Source organism: Micropterus dolomieu, linkage group LG13 (genome assembly GCF_021292245.1).
Source record: "Micropterus dolomieu isolate WLL.071019.BEF.003 ecotype Adirondacks linkage group LG13, ASM2129224v1, whole genome shotgun sequence".
NCBI lineage: Eukaryota > Metazoa > Chordata > Actinopteri > Centrarchiformes > Centrarchidae > Micropterus > Micropterus dolomieu.
In genome coordinates, this window is record NC_060162.1 from 4,989,453 (window position 1) to 5,017,288 (window position 27,836).

A 27,836-nucleotide genomic window follows, 5' to 3' on the forward strand; every position below is an offset into this window, starting at 1 on the left:
GTTGAAGACTGTGGATAAACTTATTTATTTCACTTTTTAAAAACAGTGCAGATCAGATGCGACACTGTCAACAGTACATTTTATAAGATGACCCCACTGCATTAGTATGAACAAATTATTTACATAAAATGTATCTACTTACATTCAGTTTTGCTAACAAAAAAATAGTTTTAGAAATGTCTGCTTTATGTGAATGGGTCTCAGCCCAGCTTCTTTCCACTTAGCTCAGAGGCAGAGTATCATCTGGCTTCACTGTCATCCACATCCCTCTGCTTACAAGCTCTAAAAAGACCAAAGGCTCAAGAGTGGTGACTGATAAAATAGCTATAAATCTATCATTGCTATGACCCAACATTTTGTGCTGTCCATAGGTGGAAGTCATACTAAACTGTATTTAGTTCTTAAACCAAATTATACATGCCTCAAACGTCCTCTGAAAGGGTTTTTCACCTGCGTCACCTGTAAAACTGCAAAGTTCAGGGTTACGGTTTTAGGAAATGTTAGCAAATAAAACAAGGAATTGCAATTACAACATTCCTAGAAAAAACAACTTAAGTCCTTAAACAGATTAGATCCTAAACTCTGGACTTTGCAGCCCTGCCCTTGATCAGCAACACTTTTAGACAGATGATACATGATACAGAGACCTAACTTACCTACATCAACAGAATGGTTTCAGCACTTTAACTGCCAGTACACAGCACATGTATGTAACAAATACCAGGCACACTGACAGAAAGGTTGTGGCGGCAAGTCTTAAACTGAAATGAATCTTAAGTCTTCATAATACTAACACTTAGAAAAAAGTATCCTGCTAGCCCTCTGTGGGAGCCCTTGTTTGTTCATTCAGTGAATATATTGCAGGACCAATTTTAGGGGAGAAGAGAGCATAATAAGGGGAATTTAGCCATGAGGCACTTTCTAGTGATTTCATAGGTGCACTAACAGCACCCTTTATTCCATCTTAAACTATACTTTTCTGTAACACTAAGGCATTTGGGCTTGACTGTAGTCCAACAATTTTCAGACCTTCAGAGAAATTTTAGTGACACTATTTACAATTCATTAAACATTCAAAATATGTGCTATGACACTACAACATGTACAATAACACAAATATAAAGCCAAGCAAATAATGTACATTAAATATATGACTTCTCTCAGCTTGTCCCTCCATCAGCACCAACGAGAGGTGTTTTCATGAGAGCGATAGAGTCAGAAAGGTCAAGTCCCTTATCATAGGGGTCATGAGTTGATGACAGCCCTCTGGACTTAATACAAATATTCATCTCATGTCAATCAATGATGTTTTTCTAACTAGCACAATGAACTATAAATGGCAAGAATAAAATATTTCAGTCTATTAGCAAAGATCTGTTTCTTTTTACAAACCTCTTATAGAACATACATACATTTATATATTAATATATCTGTACCTGACATGTTTGCTACTCTTACAAGTCAGTCTTCTACGTGAGCATGAAAGATGGCGTCAACTGTGGCATCAGGAGCTGCTGCAAGAACTTTCATGGGGAGGGAAGGTAGACTGGGCCCACTGCTGGATGCATTCATCTCAGGACACAAACTCTTACCATTTTATTTAATTGACAATGAAAAATATCTTCCTTATGAATAACAGCAATTTAGTATTTTATATTTAGAAATTTAGTAGTATTAATCAAACCATAATGCAGTAGGAAAACAAAACAGGATATATTTTCACAAATTTTCATCTGAATGTCTCTCAGGCCAAGGGTTTGTCCAGCAAATGTTGGAATGCAGCCACCAGAGGGCACCATTATGACCCTTCCTCCCCTAGTGGAACTAACTTGTAGCTAAGAACTGGGAAGGAAGAAATAACTATGAGGAACGGCAGCAGAGCACCAGATAGTACGTCCTCAAAGCCTCACGTGCAGTTCTGTCCTCATGTCTCAACACTGAAAAAAAAGATGCAGAAGCTTCATGTTATTTTCTACTGACTAAAGAGATGAACACATAAAACTGGATTAGTGAACTCCTGTTTTACCTGTGAGCCTCAGAATAAGATGGGTTTGCCAGCAGTTTTTTCCTGGACGTAGGAGGTGAAGCGTTTGAGGAACTTCGGGTACTCCCTCTTAGCCACGGCCCTGAGCACGGAGGCAGGAGCCCAGCCCCCTGGATTCACTGCATACAGACACAGGAAACCAACTTTACTGAGCAAGAAAGTTTGCTTTAAAAGGTTCAGTGTAAGATTTAATGGCATCTAGTGGTGAGGGTTGTGAATTGCAACCAACTGTCCAGTCTACCACTGCTCCCTATCCAGGTGGGATCGAACCATCAACCCTTGGGTTGCGAATCCTTACAAACTAAACTAACCGAACAACATGTTGATGCAAGTCAATATTGTGTCTTATATTCTCAATCACCATCTGATGGTTGAAAATATTGCTCTGAAGCAAAACTTATTTGCAGACCCCTGCAGTGTATTATTAATACTTCTTCTAACGTACGTATTCAACATAGTGATGAGTGTCTGCACTGCCTGAATTCTACCAGAAGTAGAACAAGAAGAACGTAGTGACGAAACGCGCTCTGTAGCGCTGTTTGTCTGTTTTCAGCTACTGTAGAAACATGACAATGCAACGTGGCGACGTCCATAGAAGGGGGGACGTAGATATAAATGGCTTATTCTAAGGTGATACAAATATAACGGTTTATTATGTAAGGTCTTTACACACCACTGAAAACACAGTTATGGATCTTATATTGCATTTCTGTCGATAGATCCTCAGAAATATTACACACTGAAGCTTTAAACAAGCACATCATAATATGTCTAAATGAGTTTTTATATACTATAAATACATAAGATCAATTTTAAAGAGGAAAATAATATGCCCCCATACATGGCTAGGGTGTTTGCATACATCATAATTCCAGGAAGTCAAGTGGATGGTTAAAAACAAAAAGCCCTTAATAAATACGAGCTACTACATTATACAAATACACCAACACATATCAACACATATGCCTTCCTCAGGGTGTCTTGACCCAAAGCAATAAACCAAACAAGACACTCTGAGGAAGGCAAGTGTGCAGACACACGTTGGTGAATCTTCCAAGACTTTTCAAAACTTTCCAAGACCTGCAGATACCATGAAAATGAATGTCAACTGAACCCAAAAGAACAGATGCACACACCATTGGCGACGTAGGTGATTTTACACAGGATGTTGTCTCTGCTGATCTCTTTATCTCCCTCTGGGGGGCTGACCAGGGTCTGACAGATCATGCCGATGTTGATTTTGGCACGGACACACTTGCTGGTTAGCTGTGGGACAACAGGACAGAGAATTAAGAAAAGCAGCAGCATGGTTATTATTTAGAATCTCAATAAATTCCTCGCATGGTGTCTGACACCTAAAATGTATCTGAATGGGCTTAATGGCTAACCTGTGCATCGTCGTGATCCACAGAGAAATTGCAGACCAACCAGGTATCTGGGTCATTCTCATTGTTGGCCAGAACCTTTCTCATGGCAGACAGGTACAACACGTCCCTCTGAGATGCAGGCCACACCCGCTGCAACACATATTCATTTTTCTTTTATCATTTCAGACTCAACAGAACAATAAGAAAAGGTGATTAAAACAAGCAGATCCATTCCATTGTCAGATCAGGTGTGGGGATTTTGTTTGTGATCTTGCAGCTTACCTTATGCGTTTGATAAACAATTGTTGCATTGTCTGACAGTGTCTCCACAACATTGAAGTTTTCAATGGTGGCTAAAAGAAGCAGAGAACATGGGTGTATTAAAATGAAAGTTTCTTAATCATAACAATTTGTTTTAAACATGTACTGACTTTGAGTTTAAAGACTTACTCTCCCAGTCGTTGCGGTAGGTAGTGTCCCAAAAGTAATGGCAGATCTCGTGACCAGTCACCCCCTTTACAGAATGGGTGGCCTTCAGCGGGTCCAAAACAATCCCATTTTCTTCCACCTCTCTCCTGTACACCTGCACACGCATGCCAAATTTAAGTGAAATCATTTTATAATTTTTAGGCTCGGACTGATGTTAAAGAAAAAACAGTAATCCAATAGTAAACTCCAGATAAATGTTATTTTAAGAACAAATTAAATGTACTCGATCCTTTAAAAACATTGATTCAAGATTTACTGTGTGTCTCAGTGAAAGTATTACATATAAAAATGCTCTATGTGATTTACAGTTACAGAAATCGGAATGACATTTTGAAAAATCCTCCTCGAACCTTCATTTCTCCCTCTTCTACAACCAGCTGCCAGTTGGCGTCTCCACCAACATCCTGCAGGGAGTAGGTCATGTGATTCTGCACCATCTCCTCCACCTATAACACAAGGCCAGGGACAGGCAGAGGATGTGAGATTGATGATGTGATGACTACTTGAAAAGATCCTCTGAGGATCGGTGTTAATTTTATGAACAGAAATGAACAAAAAATATTGCAGACAAGATTTTTCACGCCAAAAACTAGACTAAACCTAAATAAAGACATAAAAGTTTTTTTTAAATCACGAATGGTGTTATAATATTTTATCAAAACAATAAAGTGAAAGATGGATGAATGGACATATAAAATGATAAATGTCTTATTCAACGACCTGCATGCATGTATGGAATGATACAAAAAAATCTGTTCTTCAGTAGTTGTTTTGCTGCTTAACCTGTTTCACTAATAAGCAGCATCTTGTTTCTCAGTAATTTCATGTGTTGTCATGATGTTGGAAGCCAAAAGTAACAATGTATTTACATATACAGTATACTGTATATACAGTATATACAGTATATGCATCTCCAATCCCACTGGATTTAGACAAGAGGCTTCAACAAAGCAGCTCGGAGAAACCACCAACACATGCAGACCACCACGACATTTAGAAAAAACGTTAGCTAACTTTAACGGAAAGTTATCAAGGGCCGCGGATGTGGATGTAACATGCTAAACTTTAATTTCAGCAGCTGCTCTGTTCAATCAGCCAGAAATCGGAAATGACAACTGAATTTTTCTAAAATTTCAGTGAAATTTCACTGACAAAAATCAAGACTAAAATGTCTAGTTTCTGTGGACTATAACTAACAAAATCAAATTAGAAAAATGAATGAACACTGGAGGACACAAAGCTTCAATGTACCAAAAAGGCCTATATCGTATATATGTATCAGTTAAAGCAATTTTGGAACCATATTTATGTGCTGCATTATCACGGATATTAGATACGTTCTGCGACTTCAGGGGGGTAAACTTTTTGTTACACAACTGACCTGATGGCACATTGTCTTTCAACATGAACAATTATTATTTCTCACACACACACACAGATATAATAATGGGAGCTCATGCTTCATGCTGCTACTATGAGTCATTCAAGACTCTTCCTGTGTATTCACGATAAAGCTTACGCAGTTAACAGCCGTGCAAACATGGTGTTTAGTCTAGACAGGTGAAACACAGAGGGAGGGTGACTGGCTAAGCCTTGGCAGTGAGTTACCTCTGCACTGAATCTGTGGACATCGTGAGGAGGGGCCATAACTATCAGAGCAGGGGAGGACTGACTATGAGGCTACAGTGAAGATGAGACCCGAGGGGATGATTGACAAATATGAAGGTACAAAGTTACACAGAAGGATGTGAGATGTAAAAATGAAAGAAGTGTGAAATGAGGAGCTGGAAGAAATGAAGGAGGAACAGGTGAAATGATGACACAGTACAGTTTAAAGGAGTGGATTGGACAACCTTGTCAGAGAATCTGTGTGTGCCAGCGCTGGAATACACATCTCCAGGGGGGACTGGGCTGCATCTCTGTATTCTTGTCTTCTCAGTTTGAGACTAGACACAAACAAATACAGAATTTAAATGTAGAACTTAAGAAAAAAAATATTAAATTGAAGTATTTTAAACATACTACCTTTAAGGCATGTCATTGCTTTTATTTAACACCACATCACCAGCAGTTAACTTTTTCTATAAGTAAATATTGCATTTGATCTTTTGCTCACCTGTTCTTCTATTTTGTCCTGTCTGTCAAGAGCAGCTTCCACTGCATCAAAAAATTCATCCTCATTTATGAGACTATTTGGACCCTCCTGCCAATGAAGTAGAGAAGGAACGTTACTTCAAAAGTGCACAATCCAAAATTTGTGCTGCATTAATGGTGAACTTTATGAGTACTTCACCTCATAATCTGGACCTCCAAAGTGAGACTTTTTCTTCAACTCATTGAGTGCTGATTTATAGCCTTCTTCTATTCTTCGCCTCTTCTCCATCTCCTACAAACACAGGAATCCAGAATAATAAAACAATCGCAATTGTGGAGAGGAAGTTGGAAAGATATGCATGCTGATCTAGCATCAAATCCTACAATAACTCTCTCTCCTGCAGCATTTCTTTGTTTTGCAGATGGCTACTTCACTACTGTAGATAAATGAAGAGGCACAATAACTATTGTCTATGTTCTTTCTTTCAAGCAAGTAGATGCAACATGGCTAATCCAATCCAAATGTTACACACCTTGTCCAGTCTCTTTTGCCAGCTGTCTTCTCTCTTCACCATGAGGTCAATGCAGTGGGACAGAGTGGCCAAGATCCCAGCAGTGGTGGCCTTGAATGTGATGGCCTCACCCTTAAAGTCTATGCCATTGATTCCCTTGGGACTCAAGGACAGGAACACTGCACAAAAGAGGAGCATGCCGACTAAAACAAATGCTTCTTGTAACACCAAATCTGTACAGACCAATGACCAAGTATGGGGTTACTTCCTAAACTTTTTTAAAAATTATTTCATGTCAGTGGACATAACAGCAAGATTACTCATTAGAAAGATAGTTGACATATACATAGTTGACATAAGTATATGTCAACTATGTATATGTCAACTATGAGGAACACAAAGATTTTAAAAAGGTGCTGAAAAATACTTTCTCAATCACCTTCTTACAACAACAAAGGTTGTACAGGAACACTATTTTTTTTCACAGTAAGCACTTTTTCAGGGGTTTTTCAAGTTTCTGCAATACTCACATTTTTCTTTGCTGCTGTTATGCAGAAAGTCTCCATCTGTCCGGGTATTGGGGAAGTCATCTTCATCATCCTCCACGACTGAAAAAAAAGAAATTAAGTAAGCTAGCTGCTACACACCTTTTCAAGCATTCAGAGTCATCCAGGGTGCCAGGTCAGGGCACCGCATTGTGACCCATTCACAACTTAAGCTACAGCACAGCACACCATCAGACTGACAGACCTCTGCTGTGCTGGACAACATGACAATGGTCTGGTTTCATCTTTAGAATAGACAGAGGGTGAGAGAGAAAAGAGAGAGAGAGAGAGAGGACTGTAGAGAGAGGGAGGTTAGAGAACAAAAACAGGGCTTCATTCACTGCGGTCATCCACAGGCGCCCAGCGCAGGCTGCCATGAGCAAATGTTCAGCCAGCCAAGATGGGGTGAGGGTGAGGGGGGCCTGCATAAGAACTGCTTTCTGAGTCCCACACACAAACACATTTCATGCGAGATTCCGTAAACGTTTCTTCTAAACTCCAAATATTTTCACTATCTATATATGAAATGTGGAAGCTAAAGATTCTCTTAGACAAACCAGTGTCATGTAAGAAACATATTTTTGTAAACAATTCTCATTTTTGGTTCCCATAATGTTCCTTCTTTTTTCTATTATGTCTACACATTGTTTACCTAATGCTATGGCTATGTGACAAAACTTTGACAATTATTTTCATTATCAAATAATCTATTGGTTAGTTTCTTGATTTATTACTTAATTGTTTTGTCCATAAAATGTGGCAGTCAAATACTTAATCTAATTTCCTGCATGTGCAGTCTTCAAATAGTTTCATTGGACAAGCAGTCCAAGAAAAAAAGATGTGCAGTTTGCTATCATATATGACAAAGAAAAGCACCAAATTGTGTAAGTGTATGTTTGGCATTTATGCTTGAAAAATGACATATGCAATTATAAAAATGGTTGCTGACTAATTTTCAATTGATGTACCAATTCATTAATTCAGTAGTAGGTTAAGCCCTAAAATAATATGAAAGCAGAAGGAAAGTTGCATTTTCACAATTAAATAATCTTCACTTCTTTCCAAAATCTACCCATCCATCAAAATATCACATCCCTACTGAGTAACGAAAGAAAGGTGTAGGCGTCTTACTTTTATCCCTCTGCAGCTCATCCTTAGACACGGCGTCCGCACAGACATCAAAGTATTTCTGAAGCGTGTCCACCTGCCTGCACAAGATATCTCTGAAGGTCTCCATCTCTGCCAGCTTCTCTCTCAGGCTATGACCCTTCTAAAGAAACAAAAAGCAACAGAGTGGTCACGCCTTTGTTTATATTTCCACTGACCACAATGCAGTCAGTCCAGTACGCATGTGCTGACAAAAAAGCAGGCTGTGTGTGCCTACAAATACCCCCTGCCCCCCCCGAAAAAATAACTGAACATTTACCAGAAAACTCACCTTGAAGGAGGATGTGGAGGTGGCAGAGTAGCCGCTGGTGGCTGATGTGAGAGACAGCATGGAGCCATGTCTCCGCAGACTGGACTCTGAGCCATATCCAGAATCAGCCTATGAAGAAATGCACGAGTGTGGAGAAAAACAGACATGGCAATGAGGAAACAAGATAGTGATGTTGTCACAAAGTAGCTTTAACTTAATAAAATACATGATAATTATTCATTTAAAACAAATATTTAATCAAAACAAAAGATCATGCACTAGAGAAAGAGCTAGGCTCTTGACTAAAAAAAAAAACCCCAAAAAGAACAACCCCTGCCATAATTCAGCAGTGACTTATTAAACAAACCCAGAAATCACAAAACAAAAGATGAACTAATACTAATCCTTCACTTAAACTGATCCAAGTAATCTCTGTTCTAGTTGTCCATTTGACCAGACATGTTTCCAACATGCAGCTTTCTGTTGTGTCCCATCTATTCCAGTGTTTTAAACATCACATGTTTAATTAAAATGACTCTCTCTTTACATGAAGTACTACATACAGTGAGCAGATGTAAATTATGAATTTAAAATGATTTCCGTGTTACATAAAATTATACAATTATTAAATGAAAAATGAAAGCCTTCATAACAATATTCTGACAGGATACGGTGACCTCAACAGCAGCACATGACAGATTCAGTGATCATGGCAACGTAACTGAAACATCAACTGACTTCCTGTAAACCTGACTGGTTTCCTGTTACATAACAGCCTTCAATTTAGATGGCTTCAACGACACAGACAGATTCTGGCAGGAAGGAGTAATAAAGATGTCTTTCCCTTTAAAAGACACTTCCAACTTCAACCACCAGGAGGCATGAAATGTAAATGGATGTGACAGGCATTTGTCAGAGGCTGGGGTAACTGTCGGTCAACGACCAGAAGTAACTCCGCCTGTCTTCGCATGGATTTGAGTCACAGCCGCTTGTCCTTTAGCTAACATACTGCTACCCCACTGACTTTATCAGCACAGATAACACTATTTAACTGTTCGCATGACAACTGCTTAATCTGTTTGATGACAGAAACCAAGCACATATTATTTTGCAGCTATGCCATTTGATAAAATTTGAAAATACAAAACAAAACAGGAGTAAAGGTAACATTTATCAGCTGCTGTATCTCCTGTCAACAATCTCAACTGCGCAGTAATACCTATGCACGTTCTTAAGGTGCATGCCGCTTGGCAAATACTAAGCAACTGTATAAGTGTTAATGTGTTTATGTGTTGGGTGATTAGAGCCCTAGTGGACACACACTATTGACTTTAGACAGTAGGAGATATAAAGCTTTGTGCTGATTAAAAAAAAAAAGCTACCCTGAGCAGAAACAGACCTCTGCCCAAGAAACAAAGCTGTACTTTTTGTGCCAATTGCCTTTAAAGATGAGCTTACATTACCAATATCTATGTCATATGGCTCTGACTGCACATTTAAAATATACAACATGCACAGGTTACTTTAATATAGATGGTATCCTAGAAACAAGTGTTGTTTTCATGTTTAGATGTTTCTGTGTCTCTAAGAAGACTTGAGTGTTAGCTGTAGTGTGTTGTGTCTCCCTGGAGACGCTGGGCTGCAGAGTGCTGTGAGTAATGTAAGTTAGAAAAGGAAACAGGGCCTTCTAGGAAGAGGAGCTTTCAGTGGTGACTCATTGTGGGTGGGACTGTGGCCTGGTGTGCTGACTCCCACCTGCTTGGTCTGAGTCATGGTGGCTGCCTGATGCTGGGGCGAGTGAGGAGAGAAGAGGGGGGTATTTCCCAAACTACGGACCAGGAGTGAGCACGTAACTATGGCTCCACTTTGGATTACTTCATGTCTGCCGTAGATTAAGATTTCCAAACATACAAAAGCAGTATAAAAAAACTTTTTGTTGATGTTGTGCACTCAGAAATCACGTCTTGTCTGCCTCTATTGTCTCCTCTCAGCAGTCAACAGTGGGGTTGTAACCTGCTTCCTTTGTCCTTAACACTAACTAAATACTACGGGTGTTCCTTGTGCTCTCCCTGAACTGCAAGGCTTTTCACAAAGCACTTAAAAGAACTTGTATTTCAGCCCTGTGTAAATCCACATTGTACTTATATTTTAGGCAATACACAAAGCAAGAATGCCACAACTATGGGCCAACTGACTCTGCCCCAAGCAGGTTAACCTCAACGTTTCAGGGCTGTCCCTAGAAAGTCATTAAAAACAGGGTTATCTGTTGGCTGTGCTTCACACATCTTTCTCAACGACTCTTGCGTTGCCTTTTCAGAGTTTCCTGTGTGTTAAATGAGATTATCCTAACCCTGAGTCCAAGGTTAAGATAACTTACCAATTGTGAACCATCTAGGATAAAACTATCCATGCAGCATACATGTCTGAGCAAAATTTTTTAATGGCCTAAATAAACACAGGTGAACAGGTTATCACAAACATGCTACTACAGTGTACTGTCATAAAGACAAGTGAAGCAATCAGTAAGTCCTAGAATCCTACAGACTTGCCAACAAACGCACCAGTGGTTGAGGGATGATTATTGTTCCCTGGACTCCTCCCTTCTCTCTCCTCCCCTCTCTGATACTCTGATAGAAACACACACACACACACAATAAAAACCACACACATTCACAAATCCAACCTTGTATAAGATGAGACTTTTTTTGTTGTACATGTGACAAGGACTTGGTTTCTTTTGATGCCAGCAGTTTATTGTGAGCTTGTGTTAGAGTGTGCATGACTTACCCTGTGCAGCTCAATGGAGTCAATCCACTGGTGTCTGTGCTCTGGGTCTTGTGCTCTTAAGTACCACACGCTGTCATTTACGCTTATGTCCAGCCGGCACTCATCAAACTCATGAGGCTAAAAGATATACACACAGAAAAAGGAAATAAGGACACAGGTTAGTCAGTGTGCATGCTGTGGTTGATCCTTTAAATAATCGGTCATTATAATCAAATCCCCTGTCGTCATCAGATAGCAGCCGAGAGAGCATCTATGAAATGAGGCCAGTATGGGCACCCAGCTGGCTTGAGCTCTCAGTTAATGCTGTCACACACATTTCTAAGCTCGTTGTCATGTTCTTTTCATAGCAAGAGGAAAAGCAAATCTCTTTCCCGCTCAGGAAGAGCAGAGGGAGGCATATGTGAAGCGGCCATCCATGTAAATAGCTATTAAACGGCACTGAAATAGCAAACTGCTAATCTCTCCCCTGTGCGTTACAGGGTAGGCGACAATCTGTTTCTCAGATGGCTTTAACAACTGGGAACACGGCACAGCCACAGTGATGAGTTAAGTTTCTTCTATGTAGGCCTATCTCTACATCTAACGGAGACAGAAGACAAAGAAGAGAGTACCAGAGGCATAACAGCTCCATTTTCAGACAGCATCCCATAGGAGAAGAAATGGCAGATAACTGGCTTTTTAAGGCAGCTTGCAGGATGGAGCATATTCCTAATAACCCCCCAGTGTACGGTCAGCACTGTAAAACTGCTGCGCATGCATGGTCAGCAACCAGGGACTGTATGTGTGTCGGTGTGTGTGCTGGGAGAGGGTGGAGGTGGAGGGAGAAGTGGTGACAGCAATGTTACCTGTGTACTATCTATAAAATGCATCTGGCCTTCTGAAAGGACACCTCAATAGTGAGTCCCAATGCAATCTCACTCTCAAGGTGTGATCAGTGGAAGAACAGGCTGATATTTGAGTGAAGGTCTGGCTTGTTCATAGCATAGCTGGGGAAGGACCAAGAACTGGAAAAGACAGATTGAGCAGACTGCAGCAGATCCTCATTCCTGTTGGCCACAATACTATAAACACATCTGGGATCCCTGTCTTAGCATATTTGTAATGTCCAATAAGTGAAATAATCTATTATGTAGGGCCAAGAGCCTGCGATATTACAAGAACCACTATAGCCACTAATTAAATTTCTTTGGGCTAGTGGATCAATATGGTATTGTGAGTTAAAGTATTATAATTACACTTTATTGATTATTCCTGTCTATCAGCATTATTTTATCCATACAAGATTAACACTACATCCTAATTTTACATTCACTGAGACAAGCTATAATAAAACAGCCACATATGATCATTAACAAATGCAAGCTCGCAATCCAATATCATCCAATGCAAGTGCCCGGAGTCTGCCTCAGCCCAAACCATTACCGAAGATTGTATTACTTCAGTGAGTTGGCAGAGTAATAAATGGCCCACTATGGTGTCTTTAAAGAGGTTTCATTGGAGGAGTCTGACTTGGCTGTGCTGCCTGACACCTGGACGGCACTGAGGCCAAGGCCAGATGCTCCGTGTCAATAATGCACAGCATGAGGCTGAATGCTGAGAGCTTTCAAAACCAGATGCTCATTTAAGTTAGTGGCAGCACGAGCTTTAAGATCAACACCAGTGGCAGAGAAGGATGAGAGGAGGAGGCCCAAGCAAGGAAGGAAGGAAACAAGGGTGATGCATCTTTAACTCTCCATCTGTTATGGGGAAGACAAAAGAGTACCACACAACTCCCAACAGGATCACACCGAATAGTTCCATGATATCCCCTCAACAACCCGCCGAGTCTGACTGGACTACAACTACCAGCTCAAATCTGCCATCTGAATTAAAATCCAAAAAAAAAAAATATGTATACAGAGTTTTTCTGCTGAGTTTCTTTTCAACACAACTGTTACAGATGGATCAGAATCTAAAATCTACACAAGCAGGAAGGAAAATAAAAAAAAATGACCACAACATTTAAGAAATAAAATCATATTTACCCACGCACATATCACTATACTGCACTAAATTACAGAGAATGCTAGAGTCCCTGCACACATTGTGCCGGGTGTTTGGTTGGTAGACGGGATTGCAGTGTTATTCGGTTACTAGGGAAGTATTAAAATGGGTTTCTCTTGATCACCCCTGCACTACGGGGTCATGGGTATACTGACTGGTAAGCAGGGTTGAGGAATGAAAGCCTGCACTGGGTCTGGGAAGGTTACTGGGATCCAAGGCTACAGTAAACAACAATCCATCACGGGAAGGTCATCTTAGCAGCCTTGCACTTTACAAGATGACTTGACCTGCTGACGATGATCTCAGCCTGGGCTCTATGTGAAAAGGCAAGCAGTCTGTCTGCGTGTGCATGTGGTGTACGTTGATGAACTAGAGAAACTCAGAGAAATGAAGTACAAAGTTGTTGTGAAGAGCTAGAGAATTTCTGTTGCAGAGTGCGTGCTGGGATACTTTCCAGCCTCCTGTGACCGTGCACAGGACAGGCAGGTATACAGAAATCAATGGATGGATATTTTGGAAATGATTGCAGCAAAGCACTCTGGATCCCAGGACAGATCAATATTTCAATTATCTTTTTGTGCCCTGAAAGCTGTGCGCCCACAATGCTGCAACATTTTAAAATCTATATGGGACAAAAAGTAGACTGTGACCATGAGGAGATGCATTTTCTCAGCAGCAACATTAGGGTACACTGGTGTCCATGTGATGCTTAAGGAGCCCAATGTGTGTGTAACAAAGTCTTGATATAAGAGCAGACACACAACAGAGAAGTTTTTGTTTTGTTAATCCATTTCTGGATTTTGTTGTCATCTTCCACCGGCAACTAGTTCTAATGTCCCCACTTTTTGTGGGGCCCAGCCATAATTATATCCCATATTCAGATCATCGGACTTTGCTTCTAGGGACCCATATCTGTTTGTTTTGGATTTTCAACTGTATGGTCTTGAAATGGAGCATTTTGGGGGAGAACAGGACAGAGAGGGGAGAAAGAGAAATTTATGAAATAATTTATCACACAAGTATTCCCCCTCTGTATTGCTATGTAGCAAGTAATATGAATGCCAAAATCAAAATGATGAGACAAAACAGCTTTATTCTGTCTCTATTCTCTTGAAACATAAACTTCCTACTCAGCTTCAAAAAGAGTCTCCGTCTGTTCTCTCCCTTCCAACCCGTTCTGGGCTGCTGTACGTGTCTGCAGTCACAATTTCCAGAACTGAATGGATGGGAGGCTCCTCTTAAAAAAAGCTTATGATATTCACCTAAAAAAAAAAAAAAAAAAAAAAAAAAAAAAAAAAAAAAAAAAAAAAAAAAAAAGAAAAGGAAGAAACCAATGCAAACACTGGGAAACCCTAAAAAGCATCGCCAGACCTAACTGAACATTTTTACTCATTTGTGGAGACTCATTTGAGGAGATTCAGACAAAAATACAGCAGTTCATTTGTGCTACGCTCCGGTGCCAGGAACATCTTTCTGTAGACTCTGGACACCAAAATGGGATCCCCATGGCCCCTTTGGAGGAAACACTGACTCACCAAGTCATCAGAGTGAAAGCAAGAGAAAGGAAAGGCAGTAAGAACAACACTCTCTGAAATGCATACACATACACACACCTACAGACTTTGGAATGTGGTTCTTGACCACCAACATAGAGGAAGTCACATGCAATGAGGAAGAGTCTCATTTCCTGGCTGAAGACACTTTTCAATTTCCACAAAGCCTGACGTCACTCGCAACAGTCTATTCAACCTGAGCCTGAACCTTGAGCTTTTTCCCCCCTCTGTCTCTTCCCTTTCCTCTTTAGCCAACTTGCATGGTTCATTGTGACAGTTATGGTTAGGAAAAAGGCAAATCATTGCATCCAAATACCACAGCCTTGAAGAACTCAAAACAATCCTACTACATATGTTATTCACTAATTCCTTGTTTTTTCACACCAATGGCATGCGTCTTATCCACTGCTCCATTACCACGTATTATGTATTAATATTTTAGTCAGAATTCTACACTACACCTTTGTCAGATGTGAAACAGAGGAACAAGAGCGGCATCATACTTAAGTGGTATAGCAGCCTCAAGAGAGGAATCGAAATCTGGAACTAATGCATAGTGAATGAGTATACAGTAATGCTACACGGAAATCCGTAGTAATTCTAAAGTACTATATACACACTGTAAATACAGAGACTTATCTAAGAGCCTTTACCAACCTCGCTGTCTTCAAAATGCAAAACAGGCAGAAGCTCCATTAAGGATCAATCAATTCCACCATTGTGTGCGACCTCTGACATGTATAGCAATTGTAAGTCGCTTTGAATAAAAGCGTCAGCTAAATGAATAAATAAAGTGTAGAAAACCATACACTCAAGGAGAAAACAATGGATGGTTATGTTACAGTAACATAACACTCATTAGATGTTAAACTGTTCTGTACATCATGCGGCTTCATCATTGTTAAAGAAACTTGATTCTGCATACCATGCAGCGTTACACTTGCTAAATCGCGCACACATCACTGCAGATTATAGGATATGGTGGATTGGCCATCATTAGCTATGTGGGGACAGATACATTTGTGTAACTTTATTTATAAGGCACTTATTTGGAAATTACCACATTCCATTAATAGCCTCCTCAGCTTTGTGGTCAGTAGTCATCACACCTGGTCCAGCAGGCTGCTGCTTTTAAAGGTTTCCAGGGTGACTTCAGTATTGGGTAAAACTGCCTTCTCATGCTGTGCACCATTAACTTGGAACTCCTTGCAAAGGGCCCTCTGGCTGGCGGTACTGGTTTTGGGAAGTTCAAATCCTTGATTAAATACGTTTTTAAAGATCAATGTAACTGTAACTGTTTTTGAATAAGATGTATTTTAACTGCTCATTGAAGTTTGAATGTACTGGTTTGATTGTGAGTTGCGACTATTGCATTTGTATATAGGTAAAAGGGTAAATGTTCTGATTGTAATTTGTTTGTTGTTTTATGTTTGTACTGTCTTGTTTGTACTTGCTGTCCTGCTCCCTTTCTTGGCCAGGGCCAAGACATTTTATCTCAATGGATCTTTTCCCATGGTTAAATAAAGGTTAAATAAGAAGAACATCGGGAGATAATTGGTAATATGAGCAGATACTACAACTGTATTTAAAAAGTTAGCTAGTTAAAGTTTCTATTTATTTATAAGGATATTGTTGACTTACTGGAAAACCTGTTTACTTAATAGGTAATTTACTATTCAAACCTGGCTCGTACTAATGCAATGTGTCTGTAACATCAGTTCTCTGTGCACAGTGTCATCAAGTTCCCTAGTAATGAAGGTGGCTGTGAGCACAAAAAGGGGAGGTTATAACCTACCTACACTAGCGTGAAGACAGGTGGTGAACACAATGGAATGAACAATGCAATCCAATCTAGCAGCTCTTAAATAAATACTTAAGTTGAGACTCTATCAAACAGATGTTCAGGCAGTAGTTTAGAGCGGAGGTCCATTTGATTGCATTATATTATAAACTGTTCTTGTGGGTAATATATTGTCTGTCCCAAAATGCTCTACCAACGAAGAATGCTTGTGTTTATGCTGGGTATGATTAAAACCAGCCGCTGAATTTCAGGACACAAGACCAACTATAAGAAACATAACACCGGAGAGAACAGTGGGCCATCAGCATCAGCTGCAGGAGTCATATTCAGTTTGTCTCAATCTTGGGTTATTAGACTGTTTGGATTTACTCTTTTGAGAAATGCTTCTGAACACCTGCTCTGTTTGTTTTGCAATGAAGTAATCACCCGTTATCAAGTTTCTCAACTTTAGTGTCCGATCTGAAATCTATGAATGTCTCATGGTGCAACTTGGACCACTGACTTCCTTCCATCTGACCTTTATACATACAGTATATGCACACTGTAAGCACAGAGCAGCAACGATGAATTGATTGGTTGATTATCAAAATTGTTGCTTTCTATCAATCAAATAATGGCTTTGTTCATTTAAGCAAAAATGCCAAACATTCGCTGGTTGCAGCTTCTCAAATATGACAATGAATTGCTTTTCTGTGTCATATATTAAAGTAACCCCTTTGGGTTTTCAGCTGTTGATTGGACAAAACAAGACATTGGAAGACGGCACCTTGAGCTCTAGGAAAACAGATAACAGGCATGGTCACTATTGTCTGACATTTCATGGACAAAACGATTAAGAGTCTAATGTTGGAGATCTTTTATCCTTATTATTTATTATTCAGGTTCATGGTATCAATAGCCTCTCACCCAAGTTATCTAACTCTGGGCCAAACTGAAAACAGCAAAGTAGGAAACCTCAAAAGTGTAAACATTTACTATGGTGTAAATGCAAAGACGGTCCATAACAAGCGGATACAATGCATGGAAGTAGATCTTAGTACAAACACACATTATTTTAGCCACACTCCATTCCCTTTTGCGCTTAACTAATAAAAGTTATAATAGTTAATGTTAGAGCCATGAGGGGAGACGACAAGATGGAGAAATCCTGGTGAAAAAGATAAAAATATTTATTTTCAAAAAAAAAAAAAAAAAAGCAATTACTGTGCATGACCATCACCAGCTATAACTTTTTCTTATTTATGTGCCCGACTTCTGAGGCATATTTCCATTGGAATGAAAAATGGCCACCGTACAGCACCACAGGGAGGTTAATATTTACATAGGCTGGGAATTGATGAAGCTGAACAAATACAGCTAATAGCAAAGCTTGCTTTATGCTGGCTGGGAACCAGAGCTTATTCATTTCCCTGGTTACTGTTTGGAGAGAGACACAGACTGAGCTGAGAACAGTCACCTGACAGACCAGTTACCCTAAAGCATAACTTGGGACATAATCAGGAGTTGTTTGTAAAAATAGATTATCACCTGCTATTGAAGAGCAAGTTTGAGAAACTCCAGGGTGAAGTTCCTCATCTGATTAGAATTGTCATTAGTGAGTCAAGCCTTAGGCGTCCACATCGATCCAGGAAAGAGCAGAGTCTTTCCTTTATGAATTTAAGACAAATATGTGGTGAATGTCTGACATCTGAATCATATCTAGTATATCACATGCCAAAGGTTTCAAAACTATGTGAGAGGCTAATGGAGAATGAGAGGGCAGTGGGTAGAAAGTCCATGGAAGGAGAAACTGAAAAATCAACATATGCTCCTTCAGATTTCTCCTTACCGTATGTGCCCCTAATGTGATGGGTTTCATGTTGATTAGAACGGTAAATTACAGCATTAGAAAATCATGGCTTTGCGTTAATAAAATGGAAGCTGAAAAACTTTGGTAAGGTAAAATTGAAGCATTATTTTATATCACAGGGTTAAGACAGCACTGAAACAAATGGAGACACTTTGATGAGAAACACTGAAACCTCGTTTTTGCTTCTGCTGAAAGCTCTTCTGAGTTCCTGTGGGATTTCAGTTTGATGAAATGTCCATCGTTTAAGTGGAGTTGTTTCCACAAGCAAGCCAAACAAAATGCAGTGCACACAACTAAAACCTGTTTTCTACAAGAAGCAAATAATTTGCATTATTTGCAACACGTGGTTATTGCTTGAGATTTACACAAAGCATGCAATGTGGAAAAAAGCACAGCCAAAGGTGAAATTCAGTGAATGTTATACAATCGTGTATTTGCAATGCAAGTCAGTCTTTATGGCCAAATCAGAGAAGGTTGATTCTCATTGATTGACAATTCTTTTGGATCACGACTAACAACAAAAAGATAAAACTGTCAATGGCTACACCGACTATTTACAGACAGATTTACCAGTGAGTTCAGCTGATAGTAACAGTTATTCCTTAGTGGATTTGTTTAATTTATTTAATCTTATTTCCCCAAATTGCTGACCTGATTATTAAAAGGTTTACAAAGTTATGTCAACTCTGAATAGCAAAATCAGACTACGTTGATAAGCCCATACTTTTTACAGCTAGTCAATCAAAATAAAGAGAAGGTCAAGTCTGCACAAAACGTTTTAGTATAGCTGTCAGTCAGTTCTGCATATTCATAAGCAATGTTTTATATCATTTGTTGTGTTGGACATGCAACCAAAATGGCTTTTTTGTGTAATGACAGGTAAAACAAGAGCAACACAGTCTGCAGAAAATCAGCTGAAGCTGTAGGCAAAGGAAAAAACACAGGGCTAGCTTGTGGCAACATTTGCAATTAAAATAAACACAGAGTATCCTCTCAGGTCCCGAACAGCAGTGGATGTGTGTGCCACAGTAAGTTTTACTGTTTGGTGGCTTAAATAGCGAGACTGACGTTCCTCTCTCTTAGCAGATGTAGCCCTCTTACACAAACAATTGCGTTCATTCTTGTAAGACATTTTGAAAAGGCCAGTATTGCACAAACGAAAAGTCTGCATTCAAGAACACAGAACTTATGTCAAGCATGTTATCTCGCTTACGGTTAAAAGATTGTGCCATATAAAAGCACTGCTGACAGAAAGGAGAAGAGTGCTGCTTTATAGTAAAGAATCTCAATAGTACTCACAGTAATGACAGCTTTGCTAAGGCAGAGGGAACCCCGACAGCCATACTCAGTCTCATCCTGAGACTTGTAGTAGCTCAGTGTGTTGTTCTTCAGGACCACCCAACGGTCCTGCCATCCATGGATGTAATTTGTCCACTGAAAAAAAAAATAAATAGCACTTTTATCAATACCTTTGTATGTAGAGGGACATGAAAAATAAACATTCAACGGAATTTTATTTATATATTGCCAATTCATAACAGAGGTTATCTCTTCAAAAAACACCTCTACAATGTAATGGAATAGTCCATGTTTGCAATAAATACCACCTTAAAATGTTCTGTTGTCATTGTACTTTAAGTTGATTCAAATGGTATGTTAAGAGGCTGCATTTCATTGTAGTTTCATATTAAAAGGTGTCCAGTCCTGTGACCACACTCATGACCCATGAGTGTGGTCTCTGTCTCTCTCTCTCTTTCTCTCTCTCGGAGGAGGAGGGGCTGATTGCAGTGGCTCTGGGCACCTGGGCTTATTGCCCTGTAGAGTATTTGGGACTGTTTTCTCATTCGGCAAGGGGCTGCTGTCAAGACCAGATCAGACCTCCCTGCGGCCGGCTCCCTGGTTTTCCATTTAGTTTGGTTTTCTTTGGTTCGACTGTTGCGTTGTGGTATTTGTTTTGTTTGCATGCTACAACACCTTCACACATACACCCATGCAACAATCATCCTGCACAGACACTACTGAAACCACAGACTTCATACCTCATACATTAATAATGTTAATTTGAAGTAACTATTGATTTGGCTTATTATTGTTAAATAAACATATGTTAACCGTTTACCATGGTGTGTCTCCCTTTTGTTGTTGTGGCCTTTTGAGCCAGGTCATAACATATTTTTTATATATATAAAAAACGACACAGCCTCAACAATCATCGCTGATTTGAATCAACAACAACAAAGTCTTCCTTAAAGGACTGTTGGATTGTTAAACTGGAGAGTAGTTATAATTTTCAATTTAATGTATATTACAAAAATAAAATTAATCTACCTAATCTGATATGCTTGCAGAACCACACACAGGTGGGATTTTATGTGAGGTGTAGACTCAATAATCCTCATAACACCGATGACGCGTATGGGGCTTAGTATGATTGAACAGGTGAGCTTATCTGAATGCGGATCTGCTTAATCTCAAAATATGCTTGGTTAGCAGGTCAGCATGCAATCTGTTTAGAGACCAGTGTACAGTGAGATTAATACCACACTGGTGTGCCAGCAGCTTAACTAATTAAAACTGTGGTCAACCTGCCCAAAACAAAGTCTTGCACAAGTGAGGCACAGAAGCATTTGTCCAAATAGGTTACCAAGACTATGTCTAGCAATACACTTAAGTGTCTGTTTAGCCAAGAAAAACAAAACAGGAGGTCAACAACAGCTTGCAGTGTTGTTATTTACAAACTACGCTCATTTAATAAGCATTGTTTACTTGTACTAGTACAAGCTGACCTAATCATTTCATGTTACAATGATAACGATATTGTGAAAACATATCCATAACTGTGATCCAATCTGGAACAACATTAAAATGCAGATATTTCATTGTCGCATGTATAAACCTGGAGTGAGCTATACACTTTCCTTCACCCATTAGCACAGTAAATTAATTTAATAAAAATGTAGATGGTCTTTGGGCTAATGTAAGCTATTCAATTTCATTATGGGTTTTCCCTCTTGCATCAGTAGGGATTACAGGTCTCATTGCAGATCAGGTATGAGGCAATGTTGACGGTAAAAGGTTCAGGTTTGTCCTTCCCTCCCCTAATACAGACATGCCATGATTTGTCACAAATTACCAGATTGCCTAATTTTACCGTGATATGTAGACAGACGCCTCCCTGGCAGTTATGCCCTAAGCACTTGGCAGTGCTTAAAGCATAACAGAGCTAGGTAAACTTGTTCAGTTTAATAAAAACGTGACTTACTTTACTGAGGACTCCGCTCAAGTCGACGATACCAACAAGAGGTCCAGGCTCCTCTTTAGGCTCCACATCTTCCTCGGAACCGGAGGAGTTCCAGCTCTGGTTATCTGACATTTCCTTAACGCTTTACAAGCAGAGTATAAAAACAATATAAACTTATATATGCATATGACTGACACCCCTTAGGTGAGTTAGGTTTAAGCTATTAGCTGAGCTGTCTGGACCTGACTAACAATCAGCAAATAAGGACCAACGGCTCACTGAATCATGTTGTGTTATTATCGACTTGCTAATAGGTCTGAGTGCACGAGGAGTTAACCCAAATAGCCCGAGTGCTTGACAGGATCGATTGCTAGCTCACACCGCTTCCGTTACTGTTAGTTGGCTGAAGAGGGTTGAGACATATCGTGGTCAAATAGTCCAGGTAAACATTAGTTAAGCCTGTAACGTCGGTAGCTGTCAACTCCGCTCCGCAGCTTCCCTTTTCTTCGGCGTAACGTTACGTTGAGTCCCTGAAGCGGCAGCAGAAAAAAGATGAGACGCAGATTAATGTGCTCAGTAATACGTCGCTGACTTTCAGAGACACGCTGTGGCCGTGGCGGCAGTTGTTTTCCTCTGTAGACTGACGACTGCTCTCCAGCTCAACGCCATGATCAACTGACGTCTGGAGGTCCTTCTTCTTCCCTGTGGGCGAGCGCTTGTTCCAACTTCGGTGGTGCGCAGGGGCGCTGGCTCGGTGACGTCACCAAATCCACTCCTATGCTCCTCCCCCCTCCTTCAGACTCAGTGCTAGGGGGTTAACCCTGTAACAAGTGTGATGCGCCAGATTACTGAAGTCTGCTTAGCGAAGAAAAACACAACAGGAGGTCAACAAAAGCTTGCAGTGTTGTTATTTACAAAGTTAACAATGTTCAAGGTAGATTTATTTGTCACATTACAACAGGTTGTAAAGCATAGCTGTGCCAGTATCCCTAGTATGTTTTCCAGGACCTTGTGTGCTGTTGTCAAAGCATCATTTACAGTAACACTGGACATTTGACAATAATGCTAACACCGTTTGCACAGGATCAGCACAAACACAAATGTCTGCACAACATACACTGGGCAAAAATAACAGCAGCTGGACCCAGGCTCCTCCCCCTCCCCTAGAAATAGACTCAGTGCAAGAATAGTATAATACTAGGGGGATAAACGTGCTGTAACAAGTGTGATGCTCCAGATTACTGAAGGTGTAACTATTAACCTAATGTAGCTTTAACACACTGGAAGGGAATCCCTGATCTCAAATTAGGTATCTATATATGTTTATCTACCAACCCCCCCCCCCCCCAAAAAACAATCTTTTTATACTAATGTAAATGTTAATTTCTATTTTATGGGCAAAATAACCAGCCACTGGGCCCATCATCTTTGGTTACTGGTACGTTTAAAAATATATTTAAATAATTAACTGATTAGGCCTACAGTTAAAGCACTTTGTGGATTAGCTCTCAGTTATATTGCAAAACAAGACAAACACTTGATGTCAAATCTGAGGTAGAACATTCAAAAAATTTTGATAAAATCTTTGTTGAACAAATATGCATGAGTAAAATTAAATAAAATCTTTTTTTCAGTTCCTTTTCCTCAAAAAAATAGATATCTTAATAGAAAATTTAAGTGCTAATTTGTTTGATTCCAAATACTTGAACATTTATAACATTAACATTTTTTTTAAATAGATACTGAGGAAAATTTTATTGTGATAATTGTTATTATTGTTTTATTGCCCAGCCATATCAAGCACACTGTTTTATTTCTTCTTAGTCTTATTGTTGTTTTTATCTCATATTATTGTTGTGTATTTTATGTTTGTGTTATTTTAATTGTCTGATTTATCTATTTACCTCATTGCAGTCCTGCTATGTTTTAAACCTGGTTCAACGATATAAACACTAAAGCTTTTTATTTTGAAAATGCTGTATAAATAATTATTTAATACCCCTTTGTCAGTGATAATGTCTTTAAACACAAATACATTCCAGACCTATAATTTAGGAATAACCTTGTCACCATGTAAATTTTTGACAAGAAATGAAATAATGCAGGACCTGCCTTAAGGCTTGTGTCAATTAGTGAAAATGATGCACCACAGTTTGAAACAACTTCGTCCAAAGGAAGAGTGAATTACTGTAATGGATTTTCTTTACACTGGTGGGAGTATTTTTGGTGAATTAAATCATGGTAAGATTAAACTTCTTAAAGAGGTGCCTGTAGAGCCCTAGCAGCACCACTGTGAGTCTCCTGAGGTATTTTAATAACAGCAAAGGCTGCAGTCGGATCAGCAAGTTATGAGGCCGGTCCATTCAAACATTAGCGTAATGTGAGGTCAAATTATAAAGTTTCTAATAATACAACAATATGAGGCAGATATATTATCCACACACACATAAATTGGAATGAACAAATATTACAGACCTGTTTTTTCTCTCTTTTTTATGTTGTTTCACTGTTTATTATCTCAATGGAGTTATTATAATACCTAAGTAGAATACATCCTAATTCCAAGTGACATTACACATTCATTCATGAAGAACATTTCCACTCTCTGTCTCTTTTCCTCCCTTGATAATCCTGTACCAGGCCTTTACTTATGTCAACCATGTGAGTCATGTGATAATCCTTGTGTTATTTAGCACATGCACAAACACACACACACCTCTCTTTCTCTCTCTCTCTCTCTCTCTCTCTCACACACACACACACACACACACACACACACACACACACACACACACACACACACACACACACACGGTCTCCCGAAATTCAAACATCATGTGTTTCAGTGAGTTACAGGAGAGGAGAGAAGAGGTTTTAGCCATGTCATGGGTTTCGTGAGTCTGATGCAGTTCCATGAAATCATGAGACATGGAGATGAAGAAACCACAAGATATCTATTAGCTGCACAATCCAACTCTTCTCTTCCATTAAAAGGAAAAGTTGGACTGGCAGGAAGTGAAGATTTCTCATAGCTCAGTTAACAGGTTTTTGAAAGCTGTAGCCACCACCATAAAGTGAACTCCCTACTCTAAATTATACTTAATAGAAAATGTATCCAGCACTTGTATTAGGGGTTTCTGGAAATATTGTCTGTTTGACAGATTATTTCCTTCTTCAAAGCATTTATTTTCAGGCTCTTACAGTAATCGGATGTGATAAACACACTGTACAGGAGAGGGAGGTACATTATAAGGTGGGTAAAACAAACAAGGTTAGGCCCTTATCTCTCAGACTTCGTAGTGAAATCAGCGCTGGTTTAGCTCCGAAGCCAATCCCTTTCATTTCACATTAAGTCCCTGAAAATCCTGACAGTCACTAAGCAACATGGTGGTACTGCCTGGGGAAAGGCTTGTGTGTAACCTGTTGTTTGACTGGATAGGATTCAAGCATGATTAAATCATGGTGACATTCAAATTGTCCCCATGGTTCTGTGATTCATTTAGAAGCCAGAAGTCAAGGACTATGACTCAGGCAGGGCTGATCAAGCAGTAATGTGATTAAATCACATCCTCTTTCGAATCCCATATTCCTCATGGATCAGCAGGTCCAAGTAGGTAAAAGGGAAGGAAGCAGCTGGCCCACCAGGATAGATTATTTTACCTTATTTTGGTAACTTCCTTATGGACAGGGATATCATGGCACAATAGTGTAGGTTCAGGGAAAGCATGAGTTTCTTTAATTAAACACATTTGCTGTTTAAAACTTGAGTCTCAGAGGGGTGGGTCTTTAAAAGATGTTTATTAGTGACGGGCTATTCTCCCCTAGCTGCATGTGGACGTGACTGCCGAGCAGTAATGTCAGGGAGGCAGTCTCAGGAAAAGCCTTGCATAAGAAACCTCAGCAAAGGTTGGACCAGATTGTGACCTGCAGTTTGCTGTGCCCTCTGGTGGTGGCTGGTGCTGTTAGAAACACACTGTAGACAATAATAGAACAGAATATCTTTAATCTCATTGTCCAAGTACAATGAGATTAAGTTCGCAGCTCCCATACTTGAAGCAATAAAATCAGTAAACAGGGTAAAAATAAAACAATACATAGACAAAGTTGTGTGTGCGTGTGTGTGGTTTTATCTGATCAAGGTGCAACAGCTGTGTATCTAATCCTGAAACCATGACAACCCTTACTAGATGACCTGGAAAGAGTCGCCCGGAAACCAAGAAGACCAGGAGGAAGTATTAAAATGTTTACAGGCTGCATGTGTGTCTGTATGTATTCTGCACATGTGTGGCTTCATTGGAGGGCACCAAATGCTACCCAGTTTCACAGCAAAGCATTTTGTAAACCTCCTGTATTTCTTACATGTACACTCTAATAGTAAAATATTTAATTTTAATGTTTTTTGTTGTTATAGTTATTTTTTCAGGTGCAGTTAAAGTTGAACACCTCATGATATTGTTTTGTAGTTTTGTAGTTTAACTGTAAGTTCACAAAACAGCCTCTAAGTCTAATCCCAGTGTGATTTCTTCTAAATTCAGCCCTTACAGTTTGTTCTGGTACTATTCTCACAAGTATGTGGTAATATTTTGCCACTCTTAGTACAAAAACAACAGATAATCAAAAAAACATTGAAGTACACTGTGTTCATACAAAGTAAATGTACAACTTTAGAAAAGATTTTCTTCTCTTTTGTAAAATACCTTCTACTGTCTACATTGTTCCTAATTGATCATCGGTGAAACATTTGCATGTATGTATTGTTGTTTATTTTGCCTGATACTATGTTCAGATTCAAAACTTCAGAATCACCAACATAAGGTTTGATCTTTTCACTGTCTGTGACCTTAGTGGGATTCAAACCTACAACCTTAGTGTTGGTAGCTTACAGTACTAGTGCTGTAACAAATAGACCACTGCAATGATAACAGCATGTACAATACAATACTGTGAAATAGACTACATGATTACCATCCATAATTATTGTTATAGCATTTGTTACATTTGATCAGACAAAGCCGATATGTTGCAATACTGTAAAATGCAGTAAAGGTTTGTTCTTACATCAGTGATTGTAGAGGATGTCTTCATTGATCACAACTTGATTACATTTAGGATAGATATCATGGAAATGATAGTTTCTCTAAGTGTTGGGGAATGTAAGTGTATTGCCTCATGTAAAAACTGTGTCATCTGTCTTTTACAGTATACTGAGTATTACTTTCAGCACTTCTAAGGTGATTTGAAACATGTGTCTTGCATTGTTTGTTATTGGATTCACTGTTAAAATGACTAAACTGAAAATATATCATTATGTTGTGTTTTGGTGATTAAATCATACAGTATGTTCTCATGACATTTCAGGAGAAACTTATATTTTGAATCAATGGTTGTGCGGTGAGAGATGTTGACAATCCAAATGAATGCACAATGGCAAGTTTTGAATAAAAGATAGGCTGTGTTACACATGTGACGAGTTTGGAGATTTGTTTTAAGAGTTGTAAAATTTTACCACATACTTGCGATAATAGTTGCAAAGCAATCAACAAACGCTGCGATTACAGCAAATAAGTGTCCATTATTATGTAACAACAGTAACAATGGTAATGTTACATTGATTCATATAGCTCCTTTTAGTAAATCACATTAAGCCTGTGGCAAAGAACCTTGGTGTCTGGTTTGATAGTAATTTAAATTTCGAGCAGCACACCACAAAGCTTGTTCAATCATGTTTTTATCAACTTAGAAATATAGCTAAAATTCGATCTATGTTAACTTTTAAGGACACCGAGACCATTTTACACGCCTTCATCTCATCACGCCTGGATTATTGCAACAGCCTTTTCACCTGTTTAACCCAAAAATCTATTGATCGACTCCAGACTGTCCAGAACTCAGCTGCCAGGCTTTTAACCAGAACAAAGAAATATGACCACATTACTCCTATTTTAGCTTCATTACACTGGCTCCCAGTATGTTTTAGAATTGACTTTAAAATTCTATTGATCACTTTTAAAGCTCTTCATGGCCTCTCGCCTCGTTATATTTCTGACCTTTTAGTCCCATACGCACCAGCACGTACCTTGAGATCCTCGGGCAG

At 39.3% G+C, this 27,836-nt stretch overlaps 1 protein-coding gene across 1 annotated transcript; it reads right to left on the reverse strand.

The window, feature by feature from the left end:
* Positions 1–6: 6 nt before the first annotated feature.
* On the reverse strand, positions 7–22,461 carry LOC123981393 (ceramide transfer protein-like). Its single transcript, XM_046066166.1, has 18 exons — positions 21,764–22,461; positions 19,801–19,935; positions 11,256–11,372; positions 11,030–11,095; positions 8,490–8,597; positions 8,183–8,321; positions 7,037–7,114; positions 6,528–6,685; positions 6,194–6,286; positions 6,017–6,103; positions 5,754–5,846; positions 4,251–4,346; positions 3,862–3,994; positions 3,694–3,764; positions 3,433–3,561; positions 3,181–3,310; positions 2,027–2,163; positions 7–1,937 (listed from the first exon to the last, which is right to left on the reverse strand). The coding sequence occupies exons 1-17, from the start codon at positions 21,872–21,874 to the stop codon at positions 2,036–2,038; spliced, it is 1,872 nt and encodes a 623-aa protein (XP_045922122.1). The 5' UTR covers positions 21,875–22,461; the 3' UTR covers positions 7–1,937; positions 2,027–2,035.
* Positions 22,462–27,836: the final 5,375 nt, after the last annotated feature.

Bases quoted from the DNA above. Each gene is read 5' to 3' on its own strand.
- LOC123981393 (XM_046066166.1), bottom strand. From the start codon at position 21,874: ATGTCAGATAACCAGAGCTGGAACTCCTCCGGTTCCGAGGAAGATGTG. The intron at 8,598-11,029 runs GTGCGTTTGTTG...ATTTCTTCATAG, and splicing joins TAATCATCCCTCAACCACTG to GCTGATTCTGGATATGGCTC. The intron at 3,562-3,693 runs GTAAGCTGCAAG...TATGTGTTGCAG, and splicing joins TTGTTTATCAAACGCATAAG to CGGGTGTGGCCTGCATCTCA.